General features: G+C 29.2%; 2 protein-coding genes across 2 annotated transcripts; one reads left to right on the top strand and one right to left on the bottom strand.

Moving 5' to 3' along the window:
* Window positions 1-428: 428 nt before the first annotated feature.
* LOC113521360 (tRNA-splicing endonuclease subunit Sen34) lies at window positions 429-5,630 on the bottom strand. The gene is made up of 7 exons (XM_026906883.3): window positions 5,318-5,630; window positions 4,903-4,989; window positions 4,001-4,136; window positions 3,058-3,173; window positions 2,775-2,885; window positions 2,050-2,199; window positions 429-643 (listed from the first exon to the last, which is right to left on the bottom strand). The coding sequence occupies exons 1-7, from the start codon at window positions 5,370-5,372 to the stop codon at window positions 447-449; spliced, it is 852 nt and encodes a 283-aa protein (XP_026762684.2). The 5' UTR covers window positions 5,373-5,630; the 3' UTR covers window positions 429-446.
* A 3,607-nt stretch (window positions 5,631-9,237) lies between these two features.
* Window positions 9,238-13,078, top strand: LOC113516404 (epimerase family protein SDR39U1). Its single transcript, XM_026900821.3, has 5 exons — window positions 9,238-9,504; window positions 9,828-10,032; window positions 10,252-10,486; window positions 10,876-11,109; window positions 12,841-13,078. Exons 1-5 carry the CDS (start codon window positions 9,480-9,482, stop codon window positions 13,057-13,059), a joined length of 918 nt encoding a protein of 305 aa, XP_026756622.2. The 5' UTR covers window positions 9,238-9,479; the 3' UTR covers window positions 13,060-13,078.
* Window positions 13,079-13,851: the final 773 nt, after the last annotated feature.

The raw sequence follows: 13,851 nt of genomic DNA, 5'->3' as shown, positions 1-13,851 counted from the left end.
TTTGCGGTATAAGTCAATAATTGCATAATAATTGTTCTTAGTCTTAATTTTAATTTGTTTTGTATTGCGTGAAAACATGCTTATCTAACCATAAAATATTTTGTAAAAGTAAGGTGATATTATAGAGATAAAATTAGCTTAAATTGAGACGAAGTTTTAAATTGTTTCTATTCTACGGTATTCTTAGAACCGACTTATGGGGAAAGAGCGCCTGACCAGCGCCAAGATCTATAATGGCGCCGGCGGGACAAAAGAAGCGGTAGAATATAGGGCTGCATCAAATTCGACCTTGGTTCTTTGATGTAACAAGCGCAGCCCCCGTTAATATATATTTTTTTTTGTTGCCGAGTCACTCCAAATTTTACCTAGGAACACCAGGTAGGCTAATATGGGAATTGTATATTCTCTTCTGAATAAAATATCTATGCTAATATTAAATATTTATTTTATCTATGTATGCTATCATGCCATTGTAACGTTTGGTAATCTACTTTACCATAACTGTTACGAGAGGCTAAAATAGCTATCTTATTTACAGCCACTGATAATCTTCCATAGGCGACGAGACTTAAAGGGCAAAACGACGTGGTTTGATCGCACAAACATCTCACCATATACATAGCATGAAACTTCACAGGATCTCCTGTAATAATATTTAATAACTTAATTTTAACTAAAAAATGAACAAAAAAGCCATATTACAACATAACTCAGGTTATAAAATATAAACTTGATTGACAATGTAAGAGATAAAACATAAATAACATATATTAGAGCAGGAGTGAAAAGTAAAACTTCCATCTACACAATATAAGCTCGAAGCTGATTTGGCAGGAGTTTGAACAAAATAAATTCTTATTTTTCAATTTTGTATATCATTTTGTGTAACAAATTTTAAATTAATGTATTTGGTTATAGTTAAGTATGTTGTTTTTAGGACTAGGAGTGATATATGACAATAAAATTAGGAAAACAAAACTGCAAGTTTTTCATATACATATATAGTAATTACGCTGTAAACATTTTTCTTTTTAAATGCAATATAGAACCATCAAACCTATTTTGTAAAAGAATTAGTAAAAAAATATCTAATTTAATGCAAATAAAGTTCTAAATGTACATGAATTAAATGAATAAAAATTATAATCAATATTATAATATATGAATCTTTCTTAATTTTGCAACTTTAATTTATATGAATTTTAGACATGTCATATGCACACATTTACAAAACACATGCACAATAGTCTATTTTTTGTCTCATTTTTATAATTGCATTGCCATCTGTAAGTACATGTACGTACGAGTATGTTTTGTACAGGTCTTCTTAGCCCTCTGAGAATAGCTCACGTAGGGGATTAAAAAGGTTCGCCCCGATTTTATCACCGCGAGCGACAAGTGAATCACTATATTTATGCAAAAGATACTAGTTAGCATTAAGTATCCATCTATTCATTCATTGAACAATATTATATATATGGTACAGCATTCCAAGAGCATTTAAAATTAAGGAGTTATTGTTATATTATAATCCTATTAATACAAAATAATAATAATAAATGTGAAAGTCTTTAATAATGAATAGATGCATGTTTGTTACTCATTTATGCAAAAACTATGGAACGGATGAATGGATTGAATGTACATGGGTAACTTCTTTTATTTATGCAACTTAGAATGGCAAGCTGATGGCTCACAGTACCAAGGACATAATAGAGTATACTATGTCGCCTATAGTATCTTTCATGTGTTACCATTTCTGAGGACTAAGATGTTATGTGTCTGAATCCTGTAATTCTATTGCCATATCTCATCCTTCAAACTGAAACACTGCCACGCAAACGACTATTTCACAGCAAAAACATAAATAGGACAGAAGTATCTATATACAAAGTTTCCCTCTGGTTTGGTGTGGTTATATCCTAGCTTAACACATAGGATACTTTATATATTAACTAACACTAGTGAAGCCCCGAGATACAACTAGTAACTAATAGATAGTTGTAGCACATGTTAATTGACAATCATAAATTTTAATCTAATGCTTACCTGGATATACAAGGAAATCTGAGCTAAATTTCGACCCACTAGTAATGTGATGTCCTCTTTCCCATAAATCTTTGAAAATTGCATATCTAGTTGCACCAAAATTTTCTAGTATACTAGGTTTTAAAATATCTACTCCAACATGCTTCTTTTCTGTGAAATTAACAATATATGATATATTTATATAATAAATATATCTATTATACATATGGGTATATAAATAACCAATTAAGTGTGAATCCAACTCATACACCCAAGTTTCTATACAAATTAAATTTTAAGGAAAATTTTGAAAAAGTATTTTCTTTCCATTTTTACTATATTATACTTTACTTTCTACAAATATAAGGTTTTCAGATTTTATACTGTGCTGTATGACATTGATTGTTACCAAATTTCATGATTTTAGATCAACAGAAAGTACCTCATAGGTTTCGATTCCCTTTGCAAATAAAAAACTATATATATGCTATAAATGGCCAAATCTTTCGATTTTGTTGAATTAGATGTTTGGTCTTTTCAATTTCAAGGCAATGAAGATTTAAGTATTTAATATTAATTTCAGCTTTATACCTCCGTGCGTCCCTGAGAAACATACAGACAGACAACAAAGTGATCCTATAAACATTCCGGTATCCCTTTTGAGATACAGAATTCTAAAAATATATAAACTAGTATGCTCATCATATTATGAAAATAAAATAAGATAGAAAAATCAGTTTACAAACCTATATCTATATAGTGTTCCGTAGGTAAATGTACCAAAAGTTGTGCAGGAGGCAAGGGCTGTAATTTGTTTATTTCTTCTTGTAATAATAAATTCTTGTCTAAATTGGCATCTGTCAAAACAATGATGATTTATTGACATAAACACACAAGTATAGGTAAACACATAATGTTAGTTACATCAGCAATACTAACAAAGATGATCTAGAAACTTTTGACACCAGAGGGCAACACTCTCACAGGAAATGTAATATTATAAGTAGTATTAAAAAATAATAAACTAACCAGTAATTCCTTTTGATAATAATTTCTGCCTTTTTCCTGCTATTATAATATCAATTTTTTGTGACATTTGTTCCACTTTTCTTTTCTTCAATTCCTTCATTTGTTCTTGAAACACTCTGCAAATAACATTTATATATATGTATATATATATTTCATCAGTATTAGATTAGATAAATAATAAACTAACAATTAAAAATATATATTAAATTTGGTGGCTGTTTTTATAATATTTATTATAAAAACAGTTATCAAATTTATGTTAGTTTTAGTTATATATCTATAAACAATAGTTTCCGCTTTCTTCTCTGCTATTCTAATTTTTATAAAAAATAGTAGAAATTAATGAGCCAATATTTATAATATCAGAGATGGGTACCAAAATGCACAAACTTCAAACTATTATTAATGATGTTTGAATATCTCACAAGATTCTGATACACATGGTAAAATACCTATCTAATAAAAGCCAAACTAGTAGACTCGATTTAACTAATAATTCAAATAACTTTATTGCGATTTTCTAGTCTGTATTGACACAAACCTATAATAGTAAATCAACTTTTGTTAAAAAATGTAATAGTTGAATTTATTGCTAGTTCTCAGTTGTATTATATTCCAAATGGATAGTGGAGTTTTTTATGATGGATTTGATTAATCATCTTTCCAAAATGGCTATTCAAAATGCTTGTAATTGAGTTTACTTGGATAAAAAAATATTCTTATTCTCTTGAATAATAAAGAATAATTATACTTTTATCATGTTTGATGCACTCTACTAAAATTCACCATTAAGATAACCATCCATTAAGGTCCATCAAACGTAGTGACTAATAACAAATTAGCAGTAGGCAATTATATTGCACAGTGGGGCTACATTTCATCATTTGTCAACTGCTTGATGTATCATTAGAATTCATGTTAAATAAAATATTTTTAAATGTACCTCTGCTCCTCAGATTTAATTTCTTCAACTTCCTGCTGGGTCAGTTTATCAGTAATTGTTGGTAGTTCAAACAATTCACAAATCCCTTTATCCACTAATAATGCTGTTTCTTCAGACATCAAAGCCATTGGCAGTCCTAGAAAAAAAAATTGTCAGTATAGAGTAAGTTATATATAATAATAAAATTTTCTTATTAACTTATGATCTTGTGCAGAATTCTACAGATCTATAATATAATAAAATTAGGTGTGTTTTATTGGTTGACTGTTTTCATTAACGGCAATCTAGGGTTTCCAAGTGAAATTACATAATCATTTTGGTTAATTTCATAAACTCATAATGCTTTTTGATAAGATTGTAATATATAGTTGCCTGTATAAAATTATAAAAAGTTTTTTTTTTTACATGTGGAGCCATCAGGCAATCCTAGGTTTAAGTTAATTGAAAGCAGCCAACCCAGGTGCATTGTATTATTTTAAGAAAATAAAAAAGAAAAACAATATAATGTGTTCATTACTATAATCCCTCATAAGATGAACAGATACATTAATTGTTGTGATCACAATTGGATTTTAATTTTATTTAACCAAAAAATAATATAATTGATTTACAAAATTTAAAACACATCACTAAAAAGGAAAGAAAACATCTTTAGTTTTCTAATTATTAGAAATAATTATAATATCTAATAATTAGAAAGGTATCTAATAAGGTAGGTAACTGTAGTGTCACCTTTCAATAGTTGCAGGTTCAATAAAGATATTTTTATTAATACATTTACAAAAGATGTATTCAAATATATTTATAAGTATGTTACTGTACATATTAATGTTTTTAGTTAGGTAAAAATGTAATGATTAGGTATTTTGATTGTTTAATTAAGGTGATACAAAAGTAAATACCTGAAAATTCATTTTGCCGTGGATATGCAGGTACTGTTCCGATTAGTGCACCACATATTCGATATTCCGTGCGAAGTGTGTACCAGTCTAAAATATAAACATATCATTAGTCAGATAATTGACCAAGGATATTTGTTTATTTCTTTATCTATTGGAAAAACAAACTTTCAAATTGTTGGAAATATAAAAATAATAAAATAGAATATTATTATCATATAATAATTTATGATTTTGTTCCACATTGTTCCAAATTGTTAAGTAAAAGTGACAAATAGTGGGATGAGACTAACAGAGAATCCATTAAATAAGAAAAATTAATTTCTAAAATTTGTAAAGATCCCGCGTTACATAGATACAGACAAAAATCTAATTGCGATGCTCATCCTTACTAAGCTTAAAATACAAATAAATTTACCATTAGAATTCCATACATAGGCCACACCACTTTCCACATATAAAGGAATAGTCATTATAGAAAACAATTTATATAAAGTCAATAACGAAGGTAAAATTTACAACATTTAAAAATCAAACAATATAAAGTAAATGCTATGTAGTTTGTGCTAAAAACTTAATTATTTTGTGGGTAGCAATTTAATTTGGAAATAATATTACTTTATAATTTACTCTCATTTCTCTTCTCAGACAAAAAAATATTCTAAATAAATAGGAAGTAAATTAGGAAAGAGTTAAGTATCAAGCATTGATACTGTGTAATAAATCATTAATCATTACATCCGTAAATCCATCAGTCAATCATTCCTTTAAACAGCTGTCGATGACAGAAACAAAAAAGCGAGACAAGCTATTTAGGGATTTGAACTAACGATGCGCAAATCCGAATGATTTTGTTATTCGAATAATTAGTAATTACAAATTTAATTTTTGACTACTAAATAATTAATAAACAAATTTCCGTATTCCAATTAATAATAGCTAATTTTATTTAATGTACTACTATACTACTAATACTTAATAATAGGTCACATACAGACACAATTGACGACAACCAAAAATAAAAAAAAAAAACGAAAAAATAAAATAATATTTAATAATACTTTAACACGTTTTGTTTTCATTTTTTAACAAAATTTGTTGATATCCACAAATATATCTGTGGTGATACCCTATCCTAAGGTCAGGGTGAATACCAGTAAAAAGGAATTAATTAGAATCATTATTCTATTACTTCAAATGACGTTTGACTGACTGAATTTTGATTAATCTAATTTTGACATTGCATTGAAAAGTTTAAAATTCTTACACCGAAACTTACCTATTGCATATCTACTTATTTATAAGTGCTAATCGAATAGAAACTTATTACCTCATCTTATCCCTCTCAATTTCAGTTATACGTTAATGCAACCTACATAAATTTCATTTTTTTTAATATCTAGACTGAAACAAGAAAAAATTATCATTTTATTATTAACTAAAAAAACTGAAACTTTCATTGTTAGTTAATTAAATTCGTTCACATTTTTATCTTATTAAAATTTTCAATAAAATACAATTGTATTACATTCCACTCAATAGATTGAAAGTTAAATATTTGGTTTTTTATAGGTAGTAAAAATTTTAATGTATTATTAAAATAACCATTTCGAGCAAAAGTGACTGTTGGATCAGATATTGCAGTACAACAGGTTTTATTAAAAATATTTACCTATAATAGTTTGGTGTATTGATAATGAAAAGAAATTGTGATTAAAAGTAGAAGTAAAATTTTTACCTTTTTAAAAAACCATCAGTATCCTCTGAACCTTTATTTTCCAAAGCAGGGTATATTCTTACAGAGCGACCATTTTTCTTTTTCTTTCTATCTTATGGCACGGCACAAAGTGCATCCGCCAAAAACTAAGTTTGGGAAACAGCATTTTAGTAAAGGAGTTTTGGACGACGGAGATTAGGATAAGGATCAGGAAAGTTGAATAGTGAATAATACAAGGAAAAGGACAGATACCTAAATAGATATTACAATATATTTAACATTAAAAATATACATATATATGTAAAGTACATAAAATAAGAAAATTTGCAACTTACTATTATTGATAAGAATAAAAGAGGAAATCAAATAATATACTTCTAAATTATCAAGAAACAATAATACTGGAACTGATGTAGGAAAGGGAATACGGAGGGAAAGGAGGGAATTGAAAAGAACAGAATGGTCATAGAGAAGACAATTTAGGATATTCAAATCACCCATATCTGAGGACTCATTCTATTATCTATTATATCTATTTAATAAACATGTCAAACAAAGGTTTGTACATGTTTATTAAATAGATTAAATCTGTTTTTTTACTAACTGCACTACGGCAGTTCCACTGCAGAACTTTGGCTTGGTTGTCCGTTCTTTTTATTATTTAAAATATTAATGAATGCATTTGAAAGAGAAGCAACGTTGGACGGTGGAATGATATTAAATTGTGTTAATAAATTTAAAAGAGCTGTTACTATTTCAGAAATAGATTGTTTAGATTCATCTTGCTGTTTATAACCACATCCATCTGCAGGAGCAGGAGGATTGTAGTCTTTTGTTAAAGTAATATATTCACTACGATCAAACCCATAGGAGGGTTTTGGAGGACGACGAATTTTTTCTATGACGGTTTTTTTAAAAGATTTATTAGAATGAGGAGAAATTACATTATGAATTCCATCCTGGTTTGAGTTTACTGTACTATTTACAATGACTGAATTAGATCTTAGAGTGTCAGCATATGATTTAATAGAAGGAGCATGCAATTTGCTTGCTTCAGCATAGGAGATGCAACTTTTAGCCATTGTTTCTTTAATTGCCTTTTGCCTTGAAAATTCTGGACATTTTTTGCTGTTTGCCTGGTGAGCACCTTGGCATAAACAACAGTAAAAATCATCTTCTTGGACAGAACAGGATTCTCCAGAGTGGCCCTGACCACACTTGTAACAACGTGGAACAGATCTACATTGATTTTTAATATGGCCATACCTACAGCAATTATAACACTGAATGGTAGGGTATATGTACAAATCAACAGGCAATGAATTATAACAAATGAAAACTCGCTTAGGTAACACTTGACCATCAAAAGTTATAACAACAGATTCAGTCATTACAAATTCAGATTTACCGTTAACAAGAGATTTTCTCTTTAAACGCCTAACTTTCAAAATTTTGCCACAACCTAATGGAACTGAAACATTTTCTATAATTTCCTCATCAGACCAGGCAGTTGGGATGCCCCTTATTATTCCCATCCTTGTTAAATTGAATGCTGGTATAAAGGCTTTATAATTATGAGATTTTAAATCCACACTATTTATAAAAGAATTAGCATCTGTATAATTAGAGAAAGCTAATGATAATCTATTTCGCCCTATCTTTTTCAGACTACCATCAATTACATTTTTGAAAGGATTTTTCTGAAGGAAACGTCCAAAGGCTATTGGGTGAAGTGTAGAATTATCATCCGGGGATGATAAAACTTTTTGTATGTGAACGGTGAATGGAGCAGAATCATGAGGTTTATAATAAACTCTACTAATAAAGTTATGTGGACGAGATGAGTCATTCTCCTGATTATTTATTAAATTATTGTTAGAAGATTGTTGCTGCTTTTCCTCGTTGAATTGAGTACATTCACATGAAAATTTATTCTTACTGTTTTCACCTCCTCGATTCCTCCTACGTTTTTTATTGCAATGCCTACAAACATTGCCGGCTACTGATTTACGTTTTCGTTTTGTTCCAGAATTATCAGAAATATTAACAGAGCAATCTGTGTCCATAGAATCCTCATTATTACTAATAATTACATGAAGAGCGACCTCGGGGACCGTACCCCCGGGATCATCCGGGGGGTCCATATATTAAAAAGAAATATATACAGAAACTTACCTAGTTTACAGCTATTATTACACAAAACTAATATATACAAATTTAAACTAATATAAATGCCATTTGTAACTTATCTGATCGATATTATAATATAAATAAATAAATAATTCAGAAAAACTCGACAGCCAAATTTTACGTTTCCCGCCCTTTTTTCGAGCGACCATTTATTATAATTATTTGCCTTATTTTTTATTTTTGTTGTTGCAATTTAAGAAAAAAGTCTAGTGGGGTAGTACAGTACTACTTTATTAATAAATGATATCTTTGGAATATATCTATATATCAGTCGAATAATTAACATATACATCGAGTATTTTTAAAAATTTTGTATAACTTGCTAAGGTATCGTCAATTGGATACTCAACAAAAATATCACTAACTAAATATCGATATAAAAAGGTATATAAGTTCATATCTTATTTTGGCATAAATATAAACATAGTCAACCCCTACTGTCAGACAATCTTTGATTGCGTTGACTGACGATTGACTGAGTGATGAGAAAATCTCAGAAAACAAAACAAACAATATTAAACCGGGTTTAAAATCAACACTATTTTCATTTATTTTTCTTTTATTATACACGTATATTATTATTTCATAAATACATTATCTGCCATAAATAATTTAATGTAATTCTATATTCCTGAATAAAAATTCCTCTGAAGTTATATAACTAAATATCACAATGGCAGCTAGAAAAGTGATTATTGGTATGTTTTTATCTACATTTTAGTAATAATTATTGAATATATATCTTTTCATCATGTAATAATTGTATGATGAAGTATATACAACTAATATATTTTATTTATTTATATAGTTACTTTTATCAGTATAGTTATAAAAACAAAGTACTCACTGACCAACATGAACTATGAATAATTTTAAGAATGTTTGTAAGTTATTGATTTAAAGTTTTAAACAGATGTTGTACAAGAAATTTGTTGTTAAGTGACAGTTCTACCATAAAATAAAAAAAAAACTTCATATTTTGATTTATCAAATTTCCTGAAGCAAGTGTAATTATTTTTAGGAGGAGGTACAGGTTTTATTGGTAGAAACTTAGGTGAACTACTGTTAACAAAAGGATATGATGTAACGAACATAGCTCGGATGCCTGGTATCAGCAACATATCTTGGTCTACATTAGAAGTAGCAGGTTTGCCAAAAAGCACTTGTGCTGTAGTCAACTGTGCTGGACAGCAGTTTATGGACTTTACAAAATCCTGGACTCCAGGGTTAGTCTGATACAAATTAAACAAAATAATATATTACTGTGAAAGTCTACATGACAAATTCAACCTATAAATGATTTGTAACAATTTTCATGATCAAAGTGAATTGAAACACTTAAACAAATAATGAAATAGATAAAACTACTAATATATGTGTTATTTCTTAGATAAAAAAAAAATTATCGTAAAAATTAAAATAACCCACAGACATATTTTTTTTAGATTTAAACAAAATGTACAGAATTCTCGAGTGTATACAACACAAGCATTAGCCAAGGCAATAAATAATAGTCAAGATAAACCAAGAGTATATGTTGTGGTCACTGGTGTTGGTGCATATGAACCTTCTGAATATAATAAATATGATGAGACCAGCCCTACTACTGGTATTGATTTCTTCTCAAGACTTGTGCTTGAGTGGGAGAAAGCTGCCTATGTAGATCCACCAGTCCGACTAGTAAGTATAATGTAGTAATGCCATTATTTTTAATTGTTCCACTTGGAGGTTTTATAAACTATATAGATTGGCAATGTATATATATATATATATATATATATATATATATATATATATATATATATGGTAACATTCCCTACACTACCAGAATATTCTGGTAGTGTAGGGAATGTTACCTATCCATTTTTATTAAATAATATATATATTTTGTTGTGGCGAAATAGGGATCAGAACATTGTTAGTATGGGTCCCATGCATACACCTGTCTGTCTGCATTCATTAAAAAAGATATTGGCAATATTGCAATTACTAGTCCATTTCTATAATTATTTTTGGCATACTAGGAAATATGATTACCATGACAATAACTTTAAACACGTATTTTCTAGGTAATCATCAGATCTGGAGCAGTTTTAGGTCGATGGGGTGGTATGATCAAAAATATGTTTCTACCTTTCTACTTTGGTTTCGGTGGGCGCATCAGTTCTGGCAAACAATATCTACCTTGGATACATATAGATGATCTTATACGCCTTATACAATTTACCATAGAGAATGAAAATGTTCAAGGAGTATTAAATGGTGTTGCTCCACACGTTATTACTAATGAGGAATTTACAAATGTAAGTTAATCTATTTAAATAATATTAACATAAAATAAATATACTCTATAATCTCTAATGTGGTAGTATGCCTCGGGCATTTATCGGTTTTGCTATTGTAAAAAATGTAATATTCAACATGCCCATATGTCGCCAAGCATATAAGATTCCGACATGGCAAGGGATGAGCACACTGCTGTGACTTCGCCGGAAATTTAAAATGACAAAGTTTTTGTGTTGGTCACATTCTAAGTCACTATTCCTTTGCGATCTAAGTTGGAGTGGTATGGCACTAGGCTACGACGCACTCAATATGCATAATATAATTAAAAGTCAATAGCGAATATTACATACATACAGCATGTTAGTTCTGTATGTGTGTATTTTTTTTTTGTTTGTAATTGTCAGAATAGGTTTTTATAAAAGAATTTTTAAAATTCATAAGGAAAATAAAAAAAAACAGTTCAAAATCTCTATATCTATAAATAAGTGAGTGAGTAAGAAAGATTAATGTTATTCATTACTACATCCATGTGAAGCCGGGGCTGTCAGCTAGTATATTATATCATATAGTATCATTATTTTGACCTAAGTCTAATTGTCTATAGACATTAATTTCATTCTTGGGCTATAACCTAAAATCTGTTTCCAACACTTTTTATCTGAATGGATGTAGTGTCACAAGTTGAATTTACTCTGCAAAAAAGAAACGGTCAGCCGTCGTCAAATATTTGAATTCAGTTGGGTGTTTAAGTAGATTTTGCTTTGTAACAAGTAGATTTTTACTTTGCAAAGAAAGACGAATATGGCGTCAATACAAGAGTAAAAAATATCAAGGAATAAAGAATTAACAAAATTATATTAGAATTCAGAATCGGCGACGTATCACGCCTGTATTTTTTTTTTATATGTTACACGCAAAATAAAATTACAACCTCTTTTTAAGTGGTGGTAGGTGCTTACATAATGGATAGATAAACTCACTTTCACGTTTTCAAACAATCAAGTAACTGTTAGTCTGTGATTAAAACAGTTTTTGTTTAAATCAGTAACTAAAAAAAATAGGAAAAGTAAAAAAAATCATGTCTATGCCTATGTTCAAGCCAAGTATAAGTTTAATTGTACGAATATTTTCGATGAATTTTTAAATTATTAAAACTTTCCATAATATTAAGTATTATATTTAATTATAATTGTTATATATGTAACTTTTCGTTCTGTATTATATAAAACAGTACATATATTAAAGGCGGGAGATCTTGACGATAGTATGCTAGTAATATGGCGATTTTTTTTTTTTTTGATGGGTGAAAATGAAATGGTAACCCCGTCTGCGCTAACGGGATACGCTAGCGGAGCACCAGTGAACGGTGATAGATGAGAATGAAAACAGGCCAGTTAGCCCATCATGATGAATTCATCAGGAATTAACCATGATAGTTTCCAGGGGGAACCGCGAGGAGGTCGACCTGGTTGGGTATATTGCTAGGAATGGGATTCTCAGTCTCCATCACTAACAATCCCTTTCCCCCCGTAATATGGCGATTGTACCACTTCTTCATTATAAGTATACTCAATCACAATTAATTGGTTAAGCTACAGTCGAGATAAATCGCATTTCTACGACTCCCGCCTTTAAGCTACAATCGAGATAAATTGTAGTATTACGACTTCCGGCTTTAATTGTTCATAAAAAGTAAGTAAATTTTTTTGTACAAGTTCAGACTTAAAACATTGAGTTTTTTTTTTCAGTCTTTTGCCAAAGCGCTAAAGCGGCCAGCCGTTGTTCCTGTTCCCGAGAAAATATTAGATTTCTTGTTAAATCCTGAGAGAGCAATGATCATGACTAAAGGACAACACGTCGTACCAAAAAGAGTTTTAGAATACGGTTTTAAATATCAATACGATAATATAGACAAAGCTTGCAAGGAATTTGCTCATTTATTTCCAAAGAGACATCCACTTAAATAAATATAGACTGTTGTTTGTTTGTACTGTTATCTAATTTAATAAAAGAAAGAAAATTCAGTAGCGTTCCTAAAAAGTAACAGTCATAATTGTTTTATCGTTGCATGGCACAATACGATTTTATCGCTACGATATTATTTAAATTTTCCGTTGACAATTACATCATATTTATATCGTAGACGTGCATGGAAAATTAAAAGGATCTTTGTACATACATTTTGCTTCATATATTGTAATGATAAAATAATATTGTACTATAGGATAATTAGACATCCAAATTGTGATACCAACCCCTTTAAAAAAGTGGTAAATGAATCTACAGACGCCTAAGAACAAGACGCCGGATGTTTTATCTCGTTCTTCTATAAGGTAATATAAGATAAAAAATATCCGATATATAAATACACAGTTGCGTTAACGTATCTTTCGATAAATTTGTTTTCCATTTAGGGGACAAATTAAGTAATAAATACCGTTTTATCTGTCACTCCTGAAGCAGCAGTATAGTATAATAGTGACATTAAATACTTTTTGGAATAATGAATGAACGATAACTTTTTTTGCTAAAAAATATCATGTTTTCTAAATTTAACTATGGTGATTTTTGCCTTACTTTTTATGAGTAGTAAAGCAAAAGCATCACCAGCACAGTATAATTATTTTTTAAAGTCCACTTTCTATCAGATGGGTTTATCTGCCAATTCCACCAATACTTAAAAATACGTAATAACGGTTCTATCAGTTGTGATTAAATTTGCTTCATATATAAATTATAGAGATATATAGAACATGTTT

Source organism: Galleria mellonella, unplaced genomic scaffold (genome assembly GCF_026898425.1).
Source record: "Galleria mellonella isolate WM207_F2 unplaced genomic scaffold, CSIRO_AGI_GalMel_v1 utg55, whole genome shotgun sequence".
In the NCBI taxonomy this organism is placed as follows: Eukaryota; Metazoa; Arthropoda; class Insecta; order Lepidoptera; family Pyralidae; genus Galleria; species Galleria mellonella.
The sequence above is the reverse complement of the archived record's forward strand: the minus strand, read 5'-3'. Positions and strand labels throughout refer to the sequence as shown.

Bases quoted from the DNA above. Each gene is read 5' to 3' on its own strand.
- LOC113521360 (XM_026906883.3), bottom strand. From the start codon at position 5,372: ATGACTATTCCTTTATATGTGGAAAGTGGTGTGGCCTATGTATGGAAT. The intron at 4,137-4,902 runs GTATTTACTTTT...TTTTTTTTCTAG, and splicing joins ACGGCAAAATGAATTTTCAG to GACTGCCAATGGCTTTGATG. The intron at 2,200-2,774 runs GTTTGTAAACTG...TTAATTTCACAG, and splicing joins GGAACACTATATAGATATAG to AAAAGAAGCATGTTGGAGTA.
- LOC113516404 (XM_026900821.3), top strand. From the start codon at position 9,480: ATGGCAGCTAGAAAAGTGATTATTG. The intron at 10,033-10,251 runs GTTAGTCTGATA...TATTTTTTTTAG, and splicing joins ACAAAATCCTGGACTCCAGG to ATTTAAACAAAATGTACAGA. The intron at 10,487-10,875 runs GTAAGTATAATG...CGTATTTTCTAG, and splicing joins TAGATCCACCAGTCCGACTA to GTAATCATCAGATCTGGAGC.